Raw genomic sequence first — 26,738 nt, 5'->3', positions numbered from 1 at the left:
ACCTGTCTGAGGGAAATTATCAGCAATCTGCATTTCAAGAGCCAGTTGCCTAGAAACTCAACCTGTTCCACTCGAGTGTCAAACATCATAGTAAATATGTGGGATTTTACACCTCATAGTCAGTTGGAGAAAAAAAATATAAAAAATGTTTTTCATTTGACCAGGGCTGTACAGTATATCGATATAATATAGTGTTTCCCAAAGAATTAGTGTGTGGTGGTGGTGGTGGGTGGAGGCATTTGTGCAAAGGGACACAGAATGATACAAAGGGACACAAATGCATTTGTGTCCCTTTGTATCATTTTGTGTCACCTCTCTAAATTCTGAGGTTTTTGCGGGTCCGTGAACGCAACAAACACAGGCGGAGCTCTTTCAAGCCTTTTTAAGTTTAGGGGATAATCGCGGGTATATAGAACCTATTTTAATTTAGATATCTTGAGGTGAGAGTTCAAGGTACTCCTTTGAAATTGGCCATACTGGTTGTTAACTTTGGAGCTTTATTTAACATCCTGCCTGCGAAGCTATACCAACATGGTTGTAACAAAATAACACTACCTTTGTGCTTGGTTAAAATAATGAGCGCACACCAGCTTCTTAAAAATGGTAATGTCTTCCTCCAATTATTTTTGTCAATTGGTCAGCGGGGCCATGGTGTCCCCTTACCCCCCGACTTGGGGGTGCCAATGTTTAAAGGCACCATTACAGTTAAGTGATGTAATTTTTCTGAACTTACCAGACTTTTCTAACTGATCTATGTTTTGCCTTTACTCACTTAGTGATTATGTCTTCATTACTGATGATTATTTGATCCTTTGAAACCTTGCGCGACATTACTCTTGTTCTGCTTTCAGAGGTGTGGTTTCTTTCAAAAAGATGGATAAAAGGCAATGAGCAACTTGGAAAGAAATGTTTCACATATTGCAAGAAATTAGTAGATTTAGAATTTAATTAACTAGGGTAAAATGTACAGGTAAAAAAAAAGAAAGGTAGGAGAAATATTTTTTATAACTGTCATAATTACATATTTAAAATTATATAAAGGAATGATTGTAATTTCTTAAATTTTTGTTAGCCTTTTTTCCTTTTCTTTTGTCGTGTTAAAAACTAATGTTCTGGTAATTTTCTTTTTACTCATTTCTTGCTTTTTTGTTATTTTTTCTTCCATTGCTCATTGCCTTCTTTCCAGGATTTTGAAAGAAAACAAGCCACATTGCTCAGGTCTCAAAGGGTTAACAAGTATCATTGTTTATAGTAGTCAACCTTATAGTACCATTGCAATATCTTGGTGCCCAGCCCTCCATTTGACTGAAAAATATTTTAAGGGCATGTTAAAATAGGAATGGTATTGACAAGATAACTTAATTTGTCATTTCCACTGAGCTCTCTTGCTTTCAATCTGGCAAACTAGGTATTATCCATATGACAAATGTAATATAAATCATAAAAAATGGGATTTCCACTGCTATCCCTTTAGTGAGGCAGACCGCCACAATAAAAAACAATTTCCCTGTGGTAAGTAGATTATGTTGTATTTTTCTGCATTAATATCCTATATTTCTCACAGTATCGATCTGTTTATGGCAAGCTAATGGAGAGAAATCGAGGCATTAAGGGCCAGTGAGTAAAGGCTGTGTGCTGGCGTTGTACATCAAACGTGAAGGCACAGCCTCTCTCCGTCAGTCTGCTGCCAGTTATCCCCTCCATGCGTGTCATTTGAGCTGATGGGCTTGGCTCAGTTGTCTCCTTTGCTAAGCAGCGCCAAATAGAGCGGGGTCGGCCAAAAAGACCCAAATGAAATAAGAGCTCTTTACATGTCTGTGCCTCTTCTCTCTGTGCTGATAGTAAAGGGCTAATTTAGCTCAGTGCTGTGGTGAGAACAGACACAGGGGAGTTCAAATCAAAAAGAGTCCTTCCATATTAGGGTTTTTGTCTGTCATGCTTTTTGTTTTCCCGTTCTCTGGTATATTTACCCTCAGAAGTCAAATGGGGACAGATGTTCAAGTACCAGAGCCTCTGTGGTCTCAGTTAAACTTTACAAAGCTATGTAGTTGTTTAATTTAGTCGGCATTACTCTAAAAGACAATAGATGATTGATAAAAGACTCCAATTCTATCCAGAGACACTTAAAACGACTGTGGTGAAAGTGTTGTACAAAACAATCTTTCCAATCTCGAAGCTACTCTTCAGCCAATGAATAGTAATTCCAAATTTAAGGCTTGCTGCCGCGGGATTGCTGTCAGTTCTTGTCATGATGTTATAAAAGTAATTATTGGTAGATATTAAAGCCACAAAATCCAAGTTTGAGCAAACTTGACCCAGCAAGCAAGAATGTGACTGCCAAAAGTGACTCTCATTGGCAGAGACAATTGTCAATCAAGTTAACATGTCCCAATACATTTTTCCATAAGACAAAGTGAATTGAACATTGCATTTCTCAAATTCTGACTTTGTACAGTGATGTGTTAATTATCTCTTGTTACAGCAGGGTTTCCCCAGAATGTTCAATTTATTTGTGGCAGCCCACCACAATTAAAACATCTGCTGCCACATATAGCTTTACTATTTTTGGTGCTGGACCGTTCATCAGGAGCTCTGTAGTGCAGGGTGTACTCTGGGCACAGATGGAGCAGTAGAACTTTTTTTTTAAATATACCATTTTTTTTTTTTTTTGCAATGTATGGAGCATTTCTTACGAAGTAGCTCATTGCCTTTTTCTCATTTTTGAAAGAAATTGCACCAATTTGCTCAGGATTCAGGGGTTTAAATACCTGTGAAAGGCATCTGAAAGCAGCATAAGAAAAGCGATGGTACTCCAGGTTTGAAGGATTTAAAATCCAATTCTTACAAAGCTATGTATCTAGCTACACAGGAAAAATAGCCACAAAAATGTACACAGGCATGGCAGAGATTTACACAGCTGCACAGGTTTTTGTTAGTTGACTCGCAGAAATAACAGCTCTAATATTGACATATTTCTGATTGTTGCAACAAATGTTAAATACAATTCTCCTGGAGACTGCTGCCACTTCTGTATCAACAAAAAGTAACATCAGCAACTGATTAGTGGGTATAAAATAGAAAATAGACCCCACTTCAAAACATGAACTGCTGACTGCCAAGTTTGCACCCGTGGATGGAATCACTTCTTCTTATTGTTCCCCTAATAGAGCTAATAGTTTCAACACTGAGCAAAGTGACTAAAAAAATATGACAGCTGGTACCACTCTTCTAATGCTTTTTTGTCCCCCCTTAGAGACGACATGGGAGAGACCATCCAGTGCACCTGGGACCCCCAAGACTGCCCTCCGACACAAGAACTCCCTGCCAACAGGTAACACAATTCTCCATTTGAACTCTATCACTTCAGATTCCTTAAGTTTGAATGCCCTGAGGCTGCGAATTCTCCTAAAATTCCATAGTGGCACAAAGCACCAACTCATGCACGCCAAACACGCACACGCAGACACTTCCTGTGGTTAATTTTATCTGTAGCCTCAACTGCACAACTAAGGCCTCCTCTGTCTGACTGTTGGCCCTCCTCTAAAGGCAGATAAACAGAAAGAGCCAGTAAGGTTTGTGTGATGATTCCTACTCTGAGAGGTGCTCAAAGGCTGGGAGCAGCCCTCGTTAATGTCCATCTTTTCCATCACAGTCAAACAGTTTCGCCTCAGTCCAAAACAGCAAAAACGTGTACATGCTCAAACCCAGCTCAGTCGCCACAAGAAAATGTTGGCAATATACTCAAGCCACAAATATGTTGCATTTACATTAACGTTTCCAACGTGATGTAGTGTATAGCTGACTTTGTCATATGAGTTGATAGGGGACACTGGATGGTGTCACTGGATGGACACTTGCCAAGCTGCAGACTACTGTTCAAGACCAACAAACACCAAAACCAATGGTTTTAAACATTGTTTTCCAGCTGCTTTTTTGTCACTAAACATGTTTGATTTTTTTTTTTTTACTGAAACACAACCACATTTCCTACAAAAAGAGTGCCATAAAAAGTGGTTGTTTTTTACAGAGACATTGACTTCTTCTCCAGCCATGATTGAGCCATGAGAAGCATTTTTCCCTGAGACCTCGTTTTTCTGCAAGGATAGTGCCACAAAAAGCGGTTGTGTTTTTTGACAGATTTTGCTGTATCACTTGTGATTGTGCCACCAACAGTAATTTTATTTTTAATTTTTAAAATTTCTTTTTTTTTTACCAAGAAATTGACACCTTCTCCAGCCATGATTGTGCCACAGAAAATATTATTTTTTACTGAGACATTTGTTTCCTGCAAAAATAGTGCCACAGAAAGCGGTTGTCTCTACTGCAACATTGCTGCGCCACCTGCAGTGATAGTGCCCCAAAGAGCACTGTTTTTTAAAGAAACATAGATCCCTTCTCGAGCCATGATTGTGCCACCAAAACTGGGTATTTGAAGCCAAAACATGACAAGTGTTGTTGAAACAAATCTACATAAAGACATACAAAAGTAATGTATTGGTGGTTTGCATAAACTTATAATGCCTACATTTTCTCTGGTGACTGGGTTGCATGAACTAGTGTAGAGATTAGTTGTTCCTAAAACGCCCACTAATTGGTAGTTTATTGAATCAAAAAACAAAACTTACGTTTGCTCACTAATGTGTGACCTGATTACTTTGGAGGGTAAAAGAGGAAGCTAATATGGGACATGACTGCAATATATGATCAAATATTTGGGCCAATAACTGTTTAAAATGATTTCGATGTTGAAAAGATTCAATCTCATAAAGATCATACAATTTACCTAAAATTGCAAAACATAGAGCTACTAATGTCACTTTGTTCTCCTCTCTCTTCTATGGCTCTTTGCCTCTCACAAACACACAAACAAATCAGGGTTTTTGCAGAGCTCCATATTGTGATTATTTAGTCACATTTTGCGACCATAGAGCACCACTTTGACTTGCAAATACTATTAATATAGAACTGGAAAGCTGATAGTTTGTTTCCAGCTTCCAGAGAATAAATCATCACATTTAAGAGCATTGTGGTAACAGTTTTGTTAATGTGTGGTAGTGGCGGTAGTATGAGCAAAATCCGAGAAATGTCCTAAAATCCTAGAAGATTTCTTCAAATCCTAAATATTCCGAAATCCCCAAAACATCCTAAAATTTGATGAATGGCTTTAAATCCAAGAAATGTCCTAAAATCCTTAATTCCCTAAAGTCCTAGAAAGGTCCCGAAATCCCAGAAACATATTGTATATGGGGCTGCTGGGACTGGCTCCTGGCCTCTTGTCATTTTGCAAAAGTGGCCCCCAAGCAAAGCAAGTGCAGTATCCCTGACTATATCCTTTGCTCTAAAGCTCTAATAATGATGCAGATGGGTTTACTTTGGATTTTTCTGAAAGCCCGGAGCGTCTAATACAGATGACAGAAGACAGACTGGAAGCTGTTCTCAGCACAGCAAAAACATCACCACTGTCTTCAAAATAAAAGCACTATGGGTTTGGCTTTGATTTATTTATTTACACAATACTTACTAACCCTCACTACAACAGTCCTTTATTTAACCATATACTTTACTTAAATTATTATAACTGTTTTTTTAATTAAACTCTATTTTAACAGTAGTTCATGAAACTTTATTTTATGGCAGTAGACACTTTATTTGTTACTGTTTATTTATAAATTTTGTTTTTTAGCAGTGTACAATAGTTTAGAAGAGATTTCAAAATATCAAGAAATATACTGTGTATCGTGATAAACCCTAAAAGTATTTTGTTATTATTTTAAAACCATGTCGCCATGCCCTAATTCTAGGGAGTTGCTTTCAGTTGACATATACTGAGAACTTTTTATACAACAATTTACTGTTTACAAAACATAGTCATTTACACATTCTTGCATTAATGCTAAAAAGCTAAGCTTTAATCCAAACAATTTCAGTGGTGCAACACAATTTTTTAAGTTTGAAACTAGCTAGCTCTCACAGGATTGGGTGCGTGATTGACTGAGGGATTGCTAGCATAACCTGATCCAAATCCAGATCCAGATCTCTGTTTTTGAATATCTGTGCACATATATGGAGCTACTAAAAACAGGACAGATCAGCACTGGCTTGGTTTGACTCATAAAGTTTACGGCCCATCTGTAGACACCAAAGAACTAATGAAATCTCTCTCTCTCTCTCTCAGTCTTGATCTCTCTCTCTTTCATTTCTCCCCAGTGAATGGATTTCACTCAGGTGGTAGCCCCTTGCATCATGTGGAGTATTCACACAACAGTCTGGTTCGGAAGAGCAGTACAGAGCAACAGGTAAAGCTGTCTGACTTGTTGTTTCTATTCCTTGAGAGCATGTTACACACCAGCCGCAGTCTAAAACATCTGTGGAGTGAGCAGACTCTGGCTGACCCTCATAATATTTCACTTTTTACATCCCCATTTCTCATGCACAGAACACGTTCTTTGAATTTTAACAAACTTAGATTACCCCCAATCTTGTCTCAAACCCAAGAATGCAAAGCGAGAACCTTTGTTCTTGGGGTGAACAGTGTTGCTATTTGTTCTCAGAAGAATTAACTTGCAACAAACTCTGCTGACATTTGGAGGCGATGTGTTCTTGCTTGTATTGTACAAAAATCCCAGAACAGAGGCTGCCTGCAGTGCTCCAAAATAACAGCCAGGCCATATCACCCAAAATAATGGATGTTGTGCAAAAGCCTTCACGAAGCTTAGGTAATTACTCCACATCAGTAAACTTGTGTAAATGTGATGCATGTCTGTCTGTAATGATAAAGCAACAACAGTCACCTTTCCTCCCTCACTCCCTGTCAGTCCGTCCGTCTGTCTGTCCCATTCTCATAAATGTGATACTGTATCTCAAGAACACTATGAGGGAAATCTTTTCAAAATCAAATTTGGCAGCAGTGTCAACTTAGGCTTAGTAATAAACTAATCAGATTTCCCAAAAAAGCTTTACCTGACATGACATATTTTCGCACTAATATCTATTGTAATATAATGATGAAGTTATAACTTTTTATATCACAAAGGTCAACTTCACAGTGATAACATAATGAGAGAATAAATGAGAATTGTAAAGATCCTAGAAAATCCTAGAAAATTTCTTAAAATGTCAGAAAATCCTAAAAACGTCTGTAAATCTGTGAAATGTTCTAAACTACCTAGAGATGTTCTAGAATTCTAAACATTTCCTTAAAATCCTGAACATCCCAAAATCCTAGAAACACCCCAAAATTGTAGAAATGTCTTAAAATCCTCGAAACGTTATAGAAACATTCTAAAATCTGAGAACTGTCCTAAAATCCAAGAAATGTCCTAAAATCCTATAAAATTTCTTAACATCCTTAATGCTCTAAATTCTAGAAAGGTCCGAAAATCCAAGAACCGTCCTAAAATCTGAGAAATGTCCTAAGAATCCTAGAAATGTCCTAAAATTCTAGAAATGTCCTGAAAGCCGAGAAAATTCATCAAAATCTTAAATGTCCCAAAATCCTAGAAATGCCCTAAAATCCTAAAAACCCCTTAAGTCCAAGAAATTTCCTAAAATCGTAGAAATGTCCTAAAATCATAGAAATGGCCCTAAACTCTGAGACACATCCTAAAATCCTAAATGCCCTTAAGTCCTACAAATACCCTGAAATCCTAACATGTATGGGCCTGCAGCGACTGGCCTCAGGGCCAGTGAGTAAAGGCTGTGTGGCCCCAAAGCAAGTTGAGTATCCTTGACTACGTTCTTTTGTTCTGAAGCTCTAATAATGACAGAGATGGGTTCGCATTGGATTTTTCTGAAAGCTTGGGACGTCTGCTACAGATGCTAAACGGCATCATTATAGTGACGTGAGGGACCCTGCCCAAGCAGTGTATTTTGACACCCTCGGAATGAGACCCAGCTGCTCTGTTTTCCCTTTTCATAACACATATAGTCACTTTATCCATTGTACATAAAAAAAGGTCTGTTTTGCTCAGCTTTAGCATCTTTACAGTCATAAAAATCAATCCCAGATAACACAATGACGCAGTTTTTCCACATGTCAGATCTCTCTCTGCGTCTCTCATTATAATAGAGGGGCTGATGGCATTTAGAGCGGATAAATCCCTCCTACAGTATCTGCTCCCCTGATCGTAATTAACCAGGCAGTCAGGGTGCAGTTATACAGGATCCACCCACCACTTATTCACTCTGTCTCCACACTTCTCTGCTGCATCTTGCATACGCACACACATACACACACACACACACACACACACACACACAAGATCATTCAGAGAGCATAAACACACTTTAGCTACTAAAGATTCAAGGTCCTTTTCTCTTTTTTATGAGAATGTGTAGAACAACTGACTTTTTGTCTTTACATTTATTTATTTTTCCTGATTTCTGTCCCCTCCATGCACTCTCACTTTGTGGGTTCACTCAGAACACCGTTCTCAGCTCAAGTGTTAAAAATCCCACACACGTGCATCCACACACAAAGAGAGAGAACCATGCTTTGCTTTGCTCTGCAGAACTATCGTCCCTACTCTGCACAGCAACACACACACACACACACACACAAACACACATACATACACACCAGCAGCAGCAGCAGCAGCAGCAGCAGCAGAGAGAGCACCAGACAGACGCTAACAGCGCTCGCCAGGAAAACAACTGTGTCTGTGTGCGTGCGAGTGACAGTGTGTGTATGTCGAGCGGTCATGTCTGACACAGAAGACGGAGGTTTTGACGGAGCGTCCTTCTTCTCTCCGCAGAGCCCGGGATCAACGTCGCCCACCAGGAAACAGAACAAGGAGACCACGGTCACGGTAAGTGGGGCAACTAACAGAACTCCGAACTAAACATGAACTCACCCTGCCTCTCTACAGTAGCCCTGAAGGATCAGATTTGATACTAGCAGATGAGAACTTCAGCATTTAGAGTTTGAAAGGGAAAATGAAATTTCCAGGAGTTCAGATTGCCTAGGTGGATTTTTTTTTTTGCTGCATCAGTGCTGAGCATAAAATAGCACAAATTCATACATTGGGACACTGTAAAAACTATAAATTGATTATATGACAGCTGCAAATGAGTTTGATTTCCTATTCAGTCTTGCTCTCTATCTATTTCCTCTCCATTCACTCCTGTTAGAAGTGTTTTAGCTTGTTTCCTGTTGCTAGTGTACAGATATACAGTGACATCATCCTATTCAGCATCCAGATGATTTCTGCTCTGTGTCAGGTTGTCGCATCCTGTTGGGCCTTGCGCTTGGTAAATAGCAGAGGTAGGGGGTGGAGGGAAGCTTGTCTCGGCTTCCATAGCAACCAGTGTGTTGCCATTAATAAGCAGATGGATATAACAGGAAGCATGAGAAAGAGAGGTGAGGAGAGCTACTCCAATTTATCTGATACTCTTACTGTATGCTAAAGGGCAAGATGTGAGAATTAATGTTACATTTCTGCAAACCAAGTATACCTTACATTTGTAAGATAGTACCATGTGGTTCAGTTTAGACAACAAAATCCACTTAGGTGGCTGTGGCTTGGGAGGTATAACTAGTTGTCCACTAATTGGAGGATTGACAAATTTCCACAACAAGGCAATGCAAAGTGCTCTAAGTAAAACAATAAAAGCATCAACACGTGCAAAATAATCACACTATCCAATGATATAAAGTAATAAAATGCAATGGAAAAACTACAGAATCAAAATAAAAACAAGCCAAAAAATTACTTACGGGTGTAAAATACAAAAACAAAAGTTACAGTGCATTGTAAGAAATTAGTGAATATTTAATTTGATAAAAGTCAGTCACAAAGGGAAAAGTCTTCAGCCTTAATTTAAAATAACCGAAATTGTAGCAGGAGTGTTCTTCTCTTTGTTTCAGATGTGTGGTGCTTGAAAACGAAACTCTGCTTCCACATGTTTAGTTTTGACTCTGGGGACACAAAGAAGACCTTTCTCAGAAGATGTGAGAGGTCTGGATGGTTCATACTGTAGCAGAAAGTCAGAAATGTACTTGGGCCCCCAACCATTCAGTGCTTTAAAAACACACAGTAGTGTTTTGAAAATGATTCTGTGACTGACAGAAAGCCAGTGTAAAGACCTAAGAACTGGAGAGATATGATCCACAGCGTTCTGAATCAGCTGCAGTTGTCTGATTGATTTTTTTTTAGTGAGACCTCTTAAGACACCTTTAAAGCAGTCAAGTCAACTGAAGATAAATGCATGGACAAGGTTTTCCAAATCCTGCTGACACATAAGTCCTCGTATTCTTGATATGTTCTGGAGGTGATAGTTAGCTGACTTTGTAGATGTCTCAATGTGGCTATTGAAATTCAACATTATTGGCTTGGTCTATAGTTTTTAACGTTGCCAGTTGAAGCTAAGCGCTGACTTTTTTCCAAAAACAATACCTTCAGATTTGATTTTAATTTAAGAGAATTGCAGCACATCCAATGGTTTATTTAATTTAGTGCTCTCAGTCGGAGCTTGCATTGGACCATAGTCCCCTGGTCCCCCTAAATATGGTTTTGTAAATTTGAGTGTCGTCTGCAAATTTTGTTGTTTTCTATCCTATCATTTGGGCCAGTGGAAACATGTCAATGTTAAACACACAAGGCCCCAATATGGAGCCTTGGGGAACTGCATTTAATTCTTGTCCGCTCAGACGTATAATTACCTATAGACACAAAGTAGTCCGTGTTGTTTAGTGGACGTACCCTTTGGCAAGATACTGAATCCCAAATTGTTCCCAATGGCTGTTCCATCTGAGTGAGTGTGTGTAAGCTGAATAGCAGCAGTATCAAAACCCAAAGCTTGGCAGGCCTGACTTGCCTTGTTGGGAGAGTTAGGCTCAGATTGGACAGATAGTGCATTTAAGGTTACAGAACATCATAAAAGCAAGTGCTGAAAGCCAACTCAATCGCCAGAACAAATGCTGGCATTGTACATTTCTGCAAACTACTTTTTTAAAATATTTTGTGGGTATGTTGATACTTTCTTTAATATAATTTCACTCCTTAACTTTATGTTGTGACAGTGCTGTGGTTAATGTGTAGAAGACACAAAAAATGTTTAGAGTTAGGAAAAAATCATATTTGGGCATAAAGTACCCGGTTTGGTCCCTACGCATGCATCTGGAAATCCTGAACTCATGTTTTAGAAATACCTGCTTTTGCTGCTACAAACGGATCTGAATACCTTGATATGTCAAAAACTCTTGTTAAAAACCTCCCGCCTTTGACGTTACAAACACACCTGGAATCAAACTCTGTGTAAAAAATGCCTTCTTTTGTCACTACAAATACAGCTGGAAATGTCTCAAACTTTTGATAGACTTCTGTCACAAAACACCCATTTTTGTTGCTATGTACACGGCTGGAAATGTCCCAAACTCTTCTAAAAAAATCTGACTTTTGTTGCTACAGACACACCCTGGACATATCTCAAACTGTTGTTGAACAGTGTCCATTTTTATCGCTACAAACATGTCTGGAAATATTGTAAAACCTTGCTCAATAGTCCCAACCTCTAATGCTACAAACACAAGTGGAAATGTCCCAACATCTCGTTACAAAATATCCAGCTTTGTGATAAAAACACACCTTGAAATATCCTAAACTTTTAAAATAAATACCTCCTATGGTCGTTACAAACACACCTGAACATGTTACGAACTCTTTAAAAAAAGCCACTTTTGGAGCCACATACAGGCCTGGATATGTCAAAAACTCATTTAAAAAACAAAAACAAAACACTTTTGTATATATATATATATTTCTAAAAAAATCTGACTTTTGTTGCTACAGACACACCCTGGACATATCTCAAACTGTTGTTGAACAGTATCCATTTTTATCGCTACAAACATGTCTGGAAATATTGTAAAACCTTGCTCAATAGTCCCAACCTCTAATGCTACAAACACAAGTGGAAATGTCCCAACATCTCGTTACAAAATATCCAGCTTTGTGATAAAAACACACCTTGAAATATCCTAAACTTTTAAAATAAATACCTCCTATGGTCGTTACAAACACACCTGAACATGTTACGAACTCTTTAAAAAAAGCCACTTTTGGAGCCACATACAGGCCTGGATATGTCAAAAACTCATTTAAAAAACAAAATCATAAACCAGAATAAAGCTGAATTGGAGGCATTTTTTTTCTTTTTTTATTCCTCCTGCATTTCAGTCTAAATATTGGCTCTGGAAAAGTCATCAGCAGAATCATATTTGTTGATCTGCTTTGAAAGGCGAAGCTCTGACATTAGATGAGGGTGCCACTGAAGTTTTTTTAAAATAGAAACAGTGAATCCTCGCTGCAGGCTCTTTACCTCCTGAGGTTAATAGGAATGAATGTGGGAGAAGATAAAGCTCCTTTTGTTTGCCCTGAAGTCTGTAGCTAAACCTGGCGTCTGTTTGTATCTTTATTATGAGGACATGGCTTTTCATTTATTTTCATTCTGAGACCTGTGGTTTCTTCCCTTTCCTTTTGTTTCCTTCTTTTCTTTCTTCTTTCCTTGTTGTGAAAAACTCAGTTGGCAGCTGAAGAAACTGCAGAGCAAGTTTTGCATTTTCACGGGAGTTTTTGTTCTGCTAAACGTGGAAGTGATGACTTGTCAAACCCTAACCTTGTGCATTTATATCCAAAGCAGCTGTAATTTCAGAGAGTTGTATTATCCTGCAAATGCATTTCATAAAACGGAGCAGTTAGAAGTGATTGTCTTCTACCTTCCCCACCAAGCTGGAGGCTTAAATGAAAGGAACAATATAAAAGCACTGCACCAAGCCCCTGAGCACAAAGTACTAGAGTGACATGCACAATCCTATTGAGTGTAACCCTGGAGCAGAACGGAGCCGCTCACAGCAGGGCGTCCTGTAGCCAACACAACCAACGCCGCTGCTGCTGGAGAGCGAGTACACAATTAGCTGCACCGAGATAATTAAAGGCAGTCTTTGAGAATCCATTTCGCTGATTGCTGTGGGCCAAAAAGTAGAAGTTCAGAGTGTTGTGCTAAAGAGCAGAACCATAAATCCCAAAAAGGCAGAGACCCACAGAGGCTCTACATTGATAGTAGTGTCCCTGAGGATGCAGCGAATAGAGGAAAGTGAATCAACAATGCTGGGTCGATTGGAAGTGTCTTTTTTGCTTTGGTGTGTTCTCAGAGCTGCCCATATGAGAGTGTTGCCAAAGCAACAGAGTGCAGGCTACCTTTAATGCCAGAGCAGAAATCTGTGTGCGTGTGTCTCTCTAAACTGTCAACACATGCAACACTAATAGTGCTGCTGCACAGTGCACTAGCATTAAAGCAAAGTTGTCTGTCATGATGCTAAAATGTGTTGTTCTCCCTTTCTCAGATTAACTGTGTGACGTTCCCGACGCCTGCATGCATGCTGGAGCAACAGCTGCTGAAACCAACCGAATGGAGCTACTGTGACTACTTTTGGGTAAATTGACACTAACATTTAAGAGAGAACACATTTGTTATCGACTTCCCGTAAGCGAAAGCTGGCTGCAGTTTTTAATACTTTGATTAATTAATTATTCATTGGATTTAATTTTTTTAATTTTTTTTTTTATTTCCAAGATTTTCTTAAAAAAACAAAAAAACTTATTCCCTGTCTTCTTGTGCAATGCTCTTTCAAACAACTTGCAAATCAAAACAAAGCTGTGTATTCTCCATCAAGAATTAGTCCAGACAAGGCTCCTACAATAAAAAATAAAATTAATTTAATAGGCATTTGGGATGCAGCCATGCACTGAGAGCAAAAGGGGAATGCCGCCAATTTATATTTGATCAGATATTGCTCATTAAATTCATTTTTGACTGTCTCTGACTAATGGCAGGAATACTCCAAAAACTCCACAAGTTTACATTAAACTCGGGTGACCATATGTGACAACTAGCTTGAGACTGTGACAATTTCAGACGAACAGCTGCTCGTCACCCTCCCATTTTTTTCAGAAGAAATCAAGCCAATTTGCTCAGGTTTCAAAGGGTTAAAAAGTTGCATCACAGCACTTCACTAGGGGCTAAAATTTAGGATGTCAAAAGTCTCACTTTAGTTTTTAGTAAGTCCTGTTTTGGAACAAGGACACCCTCAAACCAGGCAGATGAGGAAACAGAGAGAAGTGGAAGAGGATGTACAGGACACTTTTGAGGAATTAGAATAACTAGCAACCAAAGAAAGAAAAACAATCCTTTCAAACAATGTTTCCACTTCTGTTGACATTACTGCTCTCTCCAGTAAATCGCAAAAAAAAAAAATCCTGAAAGTCTATACGCCCAAAAACAACACCGCATCCTTTTCATCTTCCAACATGACTCCATATTCATCTCATACCGGCTGTGCTGCACACTGAGAAGCAGCATAGGCTTTAATAAGATCCAACAGAAAGCGCGGTAGGATCATACGCTACAAGGATCTGGCTGCAGCGCTGCGAGCCAGCTGGCCTCTGCTGCTCTGTTTGGACATCCTCCACCCCTGCAGTGTAATCTCTACCAGGTGTGGTGTGAAGTCACACACACAGAGGTGACAACACAGAGGAAAGAAAGAGTGAGTCAGGAAAGGCGTCACTCTCAAATCTTCTGGCTTTGGCGTCTGTTCTCAGGACTTTGAGGGATGTGAGTTTGGGAGAGTCATAATCACTTTGTTTACATGCTGTCAAGTAACCACTTCACTGTTGCCTTTCTGCATTTCTGTGTCTGAATGGTGTAGCTGAGCATTAGCATTCATTTAGTGTGGTATTTCTGTCTGCATTTCTGTCAAGTGTTAGTCCAATACTTACTCTGAAAGAGTAAGTATTGGATATATAAATATTGAATATATTGAATATAAAAAAATAAAACAACACATATTTTTCATCTTACCTGTAGTGATATTTATCAATTTAGTTTGAGTTGCAGAATGTTGGAGATATCAACGGTCGAGGTGCCCCCTCTCAAAAAAAAAAGGAAACAAAAAATGAAAAGGGGCGGGGGGATAAAATACAAATCTACAGCAATTATGACCCACTTACTAACGATGATTCACAGACCTAGTTGTTAAGTTTCATGTAGGAGCTATTTGTATGCCTTTGCGCTGGAGATAGCCGTGAGTGGGTTGTCTATCGCATTCTCATGAGGGCAATAGTTCAAGAATGCCTTGAGGGAATTTGTCAGATTTTGGCACAAATGTCCACTTGGACTCAATGCTGAACCTATTATATTGGTCAAAGATCAAGGTCACTGTGACCTTGCATCTATCACATTCTTGTGAACACAATATGCCAAGAACATCTTTAGAGAATGTCTTGAAATTTGGCACAATCAATCACTTGGACTTAAAAATGAACAGGTCAGAATTTGGTGGTAAAAAGTCAAGGTCACTGTGACCTCACAAAACACGTTGGCTACAACTCAAGAATTCATATATTTTTCTTTCTCAAATTTAAATTTATGTTGAACCAATGATGTTGTATAACTGATAGGTCATAGGTCAACCTTACTGTGGCATCATAATGCTTTGAAAAACACTTCTCTGGCTATCACTTAGTGTTATACCAAAGGAACAGAAGGGGAGACAGTAGGCCAGATACTGACCTGGTGACACTAATCTTGAAACCCATGACTGAGGAACTGGTTACTCAAGATAATCCACAGACCTTGTTGTGAGTAGTTTCATGTGGGAACTATTTATTTTTACTAAACTAAACCCACCCAACAGTTTCTTTCACACAGAAGGAAGCATGCATCTACTGCTGGTTCACCTCGCACCACTGAGCTAGCTAACCTTACAGCTCAGCCAAGGAGGACGTCATTACTGTTTGCATCTTGCCCTGTCACAAGCATGAGCCTTTCGTCCATGAGTAGATGCACGCTTCCGTCTGCGTTGCGATTCGGTTGGTGGGTGTAGTTTTGGTAGATAGAAAATAGTTCCTGCATGAAACTGCTCACAACAAGGTCTGATTTTCTTTAGTAAACGCCTCAGTAAGCGCTTTGAGCACCACAAGCTGAGTGCCATCGAGTTCCATTAAACTGGAGAGACGGCAGACATCAAAAACAATCTAGATTGATAAATACCCCTACAAGTAAGAGGAAAAATATGTATTTTTGATTTTTGGTTGAATTGTCCCTTTAATGTTAATTTTAGCTCTGAAATATCTGCCACTTTTGCTGTTAAATGCTCCACTAAGATCACCAGCTCATTGCTAACTGTGTCTGAAGTGCTTTTGGTGCTGAACAGGTAATGTGTAGTGGATTTATTTATCTATTTTTTTCACAGAAAACAGATGGACGAGTTTCATTTTGTGGGCTGTTGAAATCAAAACACCCTGACTGCAGAGTTGGCTGAAAATACAGACTAAATTTGTCTCTACCAGCAAGACTTCTCACACCACAGATATTCATTTTATCCACTGTTGACATAAAAATGTTGATTAGTGCAGCTTTACAAAAGACTCTTTAACTCTTTGAAGCCTGGATCTCTGGTTTGACTTCTTTTGAAAAATATGGTCAAAAAAGGAAATGACCAACTTGGCGAGAAATGACCCACAAATTTTAAGAAACTGGTAAAATGTGACAAGAAAATTCCCCTCGAACATAGTTTCTAAGAATGGGGGGGGGTTTTGGAAGATTATTGGAAAATTATCCAAAAAATAGGGAAATGTCTTTAAAACTTTATGTAAAATTATAATAATCTAAATATTTTTTTATCAGTTTGTATTTAAACTTTTGTTACAGTAAAAAAAATGAAATATAAAAAAATGAAATATATAAAATAAAATCTTTTCCCATATATATACATATATATATATTTATGTGCATTTTCAGGAAATTTTCTAGTAACTTTTTAACTCATTTCTTTTTGCATACTTTTGGGCTGTGTCTGGTTAAGTTGCTCTTTGTCTTCTCCCCATGTTATTGAAAGAAATCAAGCCAATTTGTCAATAATGTCTTTTAAATATAAACTTTTAAATGTTTTCAGTCACATAAATACATTTTTCAGTGATAAGTGCACCATCATCATCAGTGATGGACTTTCCTGATTGTGTTTTAATGCAGCCTTTATCTGAGGAATCTTGCAGCAGGCGGTCTGTTCCACTGAGCTTGTTGCTTAAGGTGTGATGTTGTCGTGTTTACAGCCAAGTGTTTGTTTGTTCAATGCGTTTCTCGTGTGCTCGCTGTGTTTATCTCGCAGACTGATAAGAAGGATCCCCAGGGTAACGGCTGCATCACAGGATTTGAGGTTCTGCTGCAGAAACAGCTGAAGGGGAAGCAAATGCAGAAAGAGATGGCAGAGTTCATACGAGAAAGGTATCGCCTCACCCTCACGTTACCATGAAAACCATACAGTTGTCATTAAAACAAACCTCTTCCCCTTTTGTGCTCATTCATGTACATCATTGTGTTGCACAACACAGGAAACGCACATGGAAACAGTCAGATTGCGTAAAAAGCTTGTGTGGTAATGAAACTCTCTACTTCCCTCTTAGGATAAAGATAGAAGAGGAGTACGCCAAGAACCTCTCCAAGCTCTCCCAGATCCCTCTAGCAAGCCAGGAAGAAGGGTGAGTGAAGGAGAAAGACAAACACTCTCTCATCATCGAGTGGCTTGTCACACACAGGACTGCATGGAAGATGTGAATCGACACAAAAAAAAAGGAAAAACTACACGTCAACACTTGGAAAAGAAGTCTTTCCAATATGAAGCCGCTTTGGAGAAGCAGAGTCTGTAAATTATGTGTTTTTAGGCTTCTTCCTCCACAGTATGTTTTGTAATACTATAAACGTGATACTTTATTGCACCACAGAGGTCATATTTTTTCTCAAGAAGGTCAGAGGTCCGGGTCAGCTGCAGAGCAACAGCCATGAAGCTGCAGAGTCAGAATCAAATGATAGACAATTGGGGAAGATATATTTCTATTTGAAAAGCAGAGTCTTAAGCCGACAATGTTTATTTAATGATCTACGCTACAGTTCTGAGACATCTGTTGGTATTAGATTGACCTTTTCTACATTTAACCATTTTGATAGATATTTTTGACAGATTGACCAACTCATCATTTAACTCTTTTTAGAGAGGTGGTAGGCCACTCTGATAGACATTTGTACACATGTGAAAGACATCAGAAAGCAGCACAAGAAAGCTGATGTCGCTCCAGGTTTCAGAGGGTTAAACCTCGTTTAATATGAACATCCGAAATTTAACATTACATGTAGGACAGAAAATATGGAAAAAAATCAGTCAGCCAATTAGCCAGTCAGGCAGACAGCGCCTCGGTGAGTTAGCCAGTCAACTCGCCAACCATGCGAGACATCCCGGTGTGAGTCTGGGTCCGCAGGCCCTGTCAGTGATGCTGTGAAACAGTACGGCCTTCCTGTAAATCACTGGTTACTTTGATCTCTGTCCTGCAGCATACTTGTGCTATTAAGAGAGAGCAGAGCGGCGGAGGTACAGAATGAAGGGGGGGGGGCAATGAGATTTGAGCAGGCAGACATTGAGATGTGTGAGTGGGGGGGGTTGCAGGGGAAAGGGAATGCGGGGAAACCCTGCAGGGAGAAAGAGTCTGCTACCACTCCTCTTTTCTCCAGCCTGACAGCAGAGGGGATATCACACTGAGGACAAGTCTTTGTCTGATTTTCCGAGGGGACGCAGGAACGTGGAACGTAAACGAACAGGAAGCTGAGAAGGGCACGGCAGCTAAAGATTCCCACAAAGAGAAGAAGCTGTGATTTGTGCGAATGCAGCCGACGGCATCGTTATTGAACTCATCTTTATTAAGAGATTCCATGAGGACACAGTGAGAGAGCTTAGCAACGCGACAACATGTCTCTGCAGCATCAGGAGCTGCAACAGAACTTTCCAAGAGGCAAAGTGATATAACAAACTTAATTATTCGTAAATGAAGTTTTACTTTTAGCCAGCCCCAGTTTCATAAAAGTTGGGACACTGCGTAAAACATAAATAAAAACAGAATGCCATAATTTGCTAATCTTTTTGACCTAAATTCAATTTAATACAGTTCAAATACAAAATATTTTAAAGTTTAAACTCATTAACCTTGTTTTTTTTTATTATTGCAAAGGTTTAGTCATATTTGGAGTGTTATTTAGCCCCCTTTCTGTAAAGCTGTAATGGTTGGTACCACTTGACTCCTCAGGTATCATTACTCAAGCTTTAAAACTCAGCCTGCAGCATGTTTAAGACACAAATGTTGGCAATTAACATGATACAAAAAAAAAACTCCAACCATGATCCGATCCAATAATTGCATTGCCATTAACACATTAACGCTGACAGCCCTATTTTGTTTTGTAAATATGTGCTCATTTTTAATTTGAGGCCTGCAACACATTCCAAAAATGTTGGTACAGGGGCATGTTCCCCATTCAGTGTCATCACCTTTTGTTTTAACACAGTTCAGTTGATCTGCAGTCTGAGGTGTATGTTGCTGTATTTTGTTTTTCATAATGTGCCACACATTTACAATGGGAGACGGGTTGGGATTGCAGACAGACCAGACTAGTAACCCCACTCTTACTATGATGCTACGCTGTTGAGAATGTGTATCATGTTGTTTGGATGGCAGCATGTGTTGCTTCGTATCCTCTATGTACCTTTCAGCATTCATGGTGCCCTTAGAGATGTGCATTTTACCCATAATGTCATGGGCACTAACACACTTCCATACCATCACAGATGCCGGCATTAGTAACAATCTGAATGGTCCTTTTCCTCTGCAGCATAGTAATGCTGTTGACGGGTGTAATTCAGTTGAAAAAAAATAGTTCCTACATGAAACTGTTCACAACAAGGTCTGTGGATTATCTTAAGTAACTAGGTCATCATTTCAAAGGAGACATTGCTGTTCAGTTTTTCAAATGTATTTTTTTGACACTTTGAATAACACAAGCCGAGTGCCATCTAGTTCCATTATACTGGAGAGAAGGCAGACATCTCTACAGACGATATCTGCAACACTAAGCAATTCAACTCACACTATCTAGATTGATCAACAACACTACAGATAGGAGAGAAAATATGTACGTTTGAGTTTGGGATGAACTGTCCCTTTAACCCTTTGAAACCTGGAGAGACATCACTTTTCTTGTGCTGCTTTCAGATGCCCTTCACAAGTATTTACACCTGTGAACCCTGAGCAAATTGGTGTGGTTTCTTTCAGAAACATGAGAAAAGGGGCAGTGAGCAACTTAAAGGGAAATAATTCATAAAATTACAAGAAATTAATGCATTTAGAAGATTACTGTTAAAAAAGAAAACTAGGGGAAAATGTCCAGGGGGGAAAAAAAGCAAGGAAAAAAATCTATTTATGATCATCATAGTAACATATTTAAAATTATGTTACAGACTTATTAAAAAACTGTAAGCACTTTTTTCCAAGTCCTGTCTGCCTCGTTTCGTTTTTTTTTTTTTTTCTTTTTTCTTTCTTTTTTAATTTTTTAAACTAATTTTAGGGTATTTTTTGTATGAAGTTTTGGGCTATTTCTTCTTTGCTTGCCCATTGCCCTCTCCCCATGTTTTTGAAAGAAACCAATTTGCTCAGGTTCTAAAGGGTAAACTTCATATAAATGATTAGTTTGCACACTTAATTTCACATTAACATCTTTATCAGAGCAAGAAAGTGTGTAAACTCTGTGTTGCAAATTAGACAGCACACAAACAAGTTTAGCTCAGGTTACCCTCCCTTGTACTGTTTACATGCTTATATCCATATTAGCATGGTAATAGAGGGCTCCAGTGGGATGGAATTGTCCCATATAGAATCCAGATTATGCCATCCGGCTCACTCTGCCCACACCCAGAAAAGTGCAACACAATACTTTCATTATTCTGTCCCTCAGACCAGCTCTGTTGTCAGACAGGACAATCGCTGTTTTGTTGGACAGTTCCGTCCATCCGACCGACCGCAGCCCAGAACCAGCCGTCTATTTATTCCTGAATTTACCATTTGTTTGGTAGAGATGTGGCCGTGAGGCATGTGACCACTTTTAATGCTTCCAATCGTGCACTGTATCACTTCTGTTGAATGGAGGGAGTACATGGCAGGAGATTAATTTTCCCTTAAATACAGTGTTTTGTAGGCAAGTGATTGTCTGTCAGTGGGGACTGTGAGACTGTAGGAACGTGACAGATGTAATTAACTGTGTGAATAGCATTTAGAGTGGTGTGACTGTTGTAGCTTGAAATCATGAGAAATGAACTAAAGGTTATCTTTCCTCTGAACCTGTATGAGTTGGCTCGCTCATGAGAGAGCCTCTTCACTTGCTTAAATGTTAAACGTATCAAAACTCGGCTTTACAAAAGTTGAATAAGGAAGGAAGTATATTCAACACATTTGTTAGGGGTCAAGGATACACACTGAGTTTTTTTCAGGGCAACTTGTTGAAGTTTTAATTTCTGTAGGTGGTGCTCTTCTCTTTGATCTGCCATGGTGACTGCTTCTACTTACGCTCACAACTCTCTTCTTAACAAACCACATTTCCAGACAAAACCGGGATTGTGGCACCAAACCAGGTGTTTTTTAGTGAGACATGAGTGCATTTCTAGCAGTGGTTGTGGTGAAGTGTTTTGGTTTTTTTGTTTGTTTTTGTTTTGTTTTGTTGTAGAGACATGGCAGGATTTGTTTTGTTTTTTTAACACAACATCTGTGTATTTCCAGCAGTGATTGTGGTTACAAAAGATGATGTTTGTTAGTAAGACATTGCAGCATTTCCAGATGTGATTATAGTACCTAAAACCAGGTGTTTTTTTTTTTAGAGAGATATTGAGACATTGTGGTATTTCCAGCCACGATCGTGGCGACAAAACGGTGATTGTGGCACCAAACCAGGTATTTTTTAATGAGACATCACTGCCTTTCCAGCACCGTGTTGTAGCATCAATGATGTGATTGTCATTGTTATTTTAGCGAGACATCAATACATTTCTATCAGGTGTTTTTTTAGAGGCATCACTGCATTTCCAGCGATGACGATGGCACCAAAGCCAGGTGTTTTTGCAGCATTTTCAGCTACAGTTGTGGCATCTAAACTGTAATTGTGGCACCAAACCAGGTGTTTTTTAGCGAGACATCAGTGCATTTCCAGCAGTGGTATGGTGACAAAGCGGATGTTTTTTAGTGAGATATGGCAGGAGTTTTAGCCATGATTGTGGCACCAAAACTGGGTGTTCTTTATGGGAGACATTGGTGCATTTCCAGCCGTGGGTATGGCAACAAAACCAGGTATTTTAAACAAGATCTTATCCTAAATCTAAGGAATTGGTTTTTGTGCCTAAACATAACCACACATAAATCATAGCATTGTTGAAATGTGAACTTGTGAAGTCTCAACATATCCGCTACATATGAAATGTACAAATGTAACATATCTGTGGTTTGCAGAAACATACCATGCCAACATTTAGTTAGTTTAGTTTAGGTTTTGATTAGGTTGCATTTAGACATGTAACTGTGTACAAGTTTATAAATGTGTTCAAAATATTTGTACAAAAAATAATTTAAAAAATAGACACAAATTAAGTGTAATTGTATTGCAAAATGTCCTGTCAGCTAATCTTTGTCCATAGGTATGCAGAAGGTAATCAACTGTAGGGTGTAAAAATATTTTAGAATTTGATTGTAAAAACCAAAAATCTTTCGCAGCCATTCTCTCTGCCGTGGAGTCGCAGGTGCTTGACTTTACTCTGACAGTGTCAGGAATGTTTTGGGTGTCAGTTTGAGGGAATTCCACACATGTCTTCCATTCACAGCGATGCTTTGAAGTAATGCGCTTACCCATAAAGACGGTCAGTGCTGGACCTCGCGACTGGTGGCTGTGACTGTCTGCCTGCTGGATGATTGTTTTACAGTCCTCACTGTGAAGACATGTGGAGAGGCTTTCTGCCTCCAAGCTTATTATGAATCATTCACTCTCGGAAAATCAAAACAAATGCGTTGCCTATTAAAAAGACACGTTATGTTTAATTATTACACAACGTGCGTCTGCTAACTTAATTTTAACGCTTATCTACAAAAGCCGTCTCAGTGTTATTGCCCCCAGCTGTGAGTCATATCTCATGTCCCATACATCCTAATCATCTGTTGAACTGGCTGTGGACCTCAAGCTCAGCTCTCCAGATTTACTGGTTACTTGTGTATCCGTGAACTTTTGCACCGGCCCTGCTGCTGAACCCCATCTGTGTTTATGAGTGTGTGTAAGTGTGTGTGTGTGTGTGTGAGTGTGTGTGTGTGGGACACTTTCAGCCCTCCCTGCATGTCTTTATGTAAAAGTGTGTGTGGTCCTCTCTCGTGTAAGATATTAAACACCCTCCTTTCCTATGTGTGCTCAGGACTCTGGGGGAAGCTTGGGCCCAGTTAAAGAAGAGCTTGGCAGATGAAGCTGAGGTTCACCTAAAGTTCTCCTCAAAGGTAATTCATCGCACTTTTCTCCACCTGCACGATGCCCAAACCTAAAATTCTGTTCATGCATATCTATAAAAGCAGAAAGTGAGGCACATTTCCTTCACTCTAATAATAAGTGAACCCTTTAAAACCTGGTTGGACATCAGTTTTCTTGTGCTTCTTGTGTTCTGACACCTCTCACAAGCTATGTGACCCTTTGAACCTGAGCAAATTGGTTTGATTTCTTTCAAAAACATGGGGGAAAAGATAATTTTGCCAGAAATGTCCCCACAAATTGCTAGAAATTTGTAAAAGGTGATGAAAATGGGGGAGAATTATTAGAAAATCATCAAAATCTAGAAAAAATAGAGAAAAGAGTACAATCATTAGAATTATATATTTAAATTTATGTTGCAGAAAAAAAATGCACTTTTTTCTGGTGCATAATACTGGACAAATATCAAAATTGGTTTCTTCATTAGTCACTTTGACACAAAAAATGGACAAAAAATAGGGTCCAAATTTAAAATGATCAAAGCACACTTCAAGTTTACTTTTGGATGGAACAAAGTGTAAACAGGAGCGATGATTGTCATATAATGTTTAATATCTCCATGACTGGAATTTGAAACAAAATTTAAAATACAGAAGAAAAAAGAAACTTTACACAGAATGGTAAAAATGTTCATACAGCTAAGTGCAAAAGAAGACACAAAATAGGAAAAACAAGAAAATCCACCAACATCACCTCATCCCTCTTGCCACGTCACATATTATATAGAAAATGAATTTTGACGTAATTATTTTTACATACCAGGAATGAGCAGTTCCAACTTTCGTCCAGTACACAGTCTGATTCTAGTATGTGTATGAGTATGTGCTGATTCTGAGAATTACAAACTTGAGTTGTGTCTCTTCTTAATTTAAAATCTGTATATGTTTCTGTGAGGAGCTCACTGTAATATTTTTTGTAGTACCAAGTGGACTGGTACATCCCTAATACATTAACAAGCAGTTACAGTATGTCTTTCATATACCATACAGTATACATACAGTTGAACTTAATCAGCAGCTGTTTTCCCCTTACTAAAGACATTTACAGATGCAATCAACATCTGAAAGTACAAGACTGTGGAAAGAGGTCACCCACTGTTTAACTATAGTGTATGAAAAATGCAAAGTTTTAACAAATGATGAAAGAAAAATCTCTTAAGATATTAAAAGGTTAAGACATGTCATATTTTAGAAAGTTTTAGAATAAAAAACTGATCAGCACTACATGGCGTGAGGGGTCTCTTATTGTACAGTCTGATTCCATATCTCCTGCAGCCTAAAACACATGTGACACACGAGGCAGACAGACTGCATTTAAATGTAATTATGTTCAGTGAAGGGCTTCCTGATGGCTCAGTGGGCTGAAGCACATGGATGAGGGATGTCAGCTTGGGTTAATTTTGTTTTTGATAGGCTGACATCTATTAACTGTTCACTAACCGGTGAAGCGCCATGAGCCATGCTAACATCCTGGTGCTAACAGAGCTAATCGTATCCAAAAATGCTAGAGGGGTTTTACAGCTCATAGGCCGCTTACTCACCTGGGCGACCTGGGGGGAGACCGGAGGTTGGGCATGATGTCTTAACAGCAACTTTGTTGGGATGGGGTTATTAGCAATAATTACAGAATGAGCAGCTCTGTTAGCGAACTGGCTCCTACTAGACCCAAGTGGTGCATAGTGCAACTGAAGAGTAGCAAAATTTACCAAGTGATAGACATGTATGACCATCCAAAATAATTTCCATTTACAGCGCTTAAACGTTATTCCAAATTAGTTGACACGAAGTTTGAAAGAGGCTGAATAAGTTATAGATGTAAAAATGAAGTAACCAACGTAACATTTTCACTGGCCTCCATGCTGCTTTCTACTGTTTACTAACCTGTTTTCTGGGTTGTCAGTGACATCAAACTTTACAAAAATGTAAAAAAAAAACAAAACAAAAAAACAAAAAAAAACTTGCACTAACTTTGGTGTATAAAGTGAAGTTTTAGTTGAAATATTAATTTAAATTCACTATGTAATCAGCATAGTAACAATATTTTCTTTTTCAGAATAGGGGCGACAACCGGAATATTTTGTGTATGTAAAAAAACTCGCTAAGCGTTCCTCATAATAGGAAAGACTCTTAGTGTTTGCAATTTCTTTTTGATTAAGAAAAGTTATAGACCTCAGCTGCAGTTTTAGCCTTCCCTTCCAGCTTTGAGTGGAACTGTTCTTAATTTTAGGCTTGTAAAGTGCAAGTGCTTGATGGTTTTGTCTTGAGAGTTTTGAGAGGGAAGAGGAAAGACGGAGACCAGGATTACAGCTGGACTGATGGAGGAAATGGAGCCGGTGATGTTATCCTCCAGAGATGCACAGATGTGCGGCACAGCTCCAGCTTCTCGAAGGAGAAGGAAGGATTTGAGTGGAAATGAACTTTGAATGAGCGCTTCCAATGTGACTGCAGGAGGGAGCTGTGGCTCTCATTCATCACTGACTGCTGGGACGGAACACCACATTGCTTATTAGGGATCATATAACCGGTGACAGGATTGCTACCCACAAGTTACAGAAATGATATTATCTTGCCACCTCGGAGGAGGAGGAAGATTCCTTACTGTGTGTCATTTCCATTTAGAAATCAGGAAAAATCTGAAAAGGAAGCTAAACAATGTTGTTGTGTTGCTCCAAAAATCATTTCTCATCTAAAGTAGCTCACTATGTGAGGATGATGACATAATGTTGAAAGCGATGAGAAGAAATGGAACTAATTATTATTTTTGGATAATTACATCAGATATAAAGAGAGGGAGGATAAAAGAAATTTCCCTTTTTGATCGTTATCTTTATCATCACTGCAGTTTAAATAGCATAATTCTTTTCGAGACTCGCTGCTGGGAAAAGAAATAGTTTTACTCCAACGCCACTTTATATGCATGAGGAGTTACTGTATCTGCGTCTGGATTTATATTGTCATTCAACACTTAAAGCTGCCTGACAGAGTCATTCTTCTCTGTTATCAGGAATCTGAAAGTAATCAAAAGTTGTGCATGCATTTGGACAGTGAACACAATACGTCACTGCTGAGTGACGCCGAATTGAAACTCGGCTGTATGCTCATTCATCTTTTTCTTCCACCACAGCCTGATGTAGGGAAATACACTAGAATTGAGCTGAAATGACCAAGGAATTCTTTTCTATATTTGTCCTGTTGCAAACTGGCTGTCCTCACACGACACTGTTCAACTCAATGTGATAAGCTGAGCAGTCGAATGCAGCTCTGGCCTGTTTCATTTCCAGCGTCAGTGTGAATTTGTCAGACGAACAAGTTCAT

The 26,738-nt window shown here is 38.9% G+C and overlaps 1 protein-coding gene across 1 annotated transcript in view; it reads left to right on the top strand.

Annotated features, from left to right (window-relative positions):
* Nucleotides 1-26,738, top strand: part of gas7b (growth arrest-specific 7b) — an 80,749-nt gene that overhangs the window by 33,227 nt on the left and 20,784 nt on the right. Inside the window, exons 3-9 of the mRNA XM_042508462.1 lie at nt 3,254-3,331; nt 6,208-6,296; nt 8,754-8,807; nt 13,343-13,432; nt 17,165-17,280; nt 17,460-17,534; nt 23,318-23,396. Coding sequence (XP_042364396.1) covers nt 3,254-3,331; nt 6,208-6,296; nt 8,754-8,807; nt 13,343-13,432; nt 17,165-17,280; nt 17,460-17,534; nt 23,318-23,396 — 581 coding nt within the window. The remainder of the gene's footprint in view (nt 1-3,253; nt 3,332-6,207; nt 6,297-8,753; nt 8,808-13,342; nt 13,433-17,164; nt 17,281-17,459; nt 17,535-23,317; nt 23,397-26,738) is intronic.

This window comes from Plectropomus leopardus, chromosome 19 (genome assembly GCF_008729295.1).
Source record: "Plectropomus leopardus isolate mb chromosome 19, YSFRI_Pleo_2.0, whole genome shotgun sequence".
Classification (NCBI taxonomy): domain Eukaryota; kingdom Metazoa; phylum Chordata; class Actinopteri; order Perciformes; family Serranidae; genus Plectropomus; species Plectropomus leopardus.
This window is presented reverse-complemented; position numbering and strand designations above follow the sequence as displayed.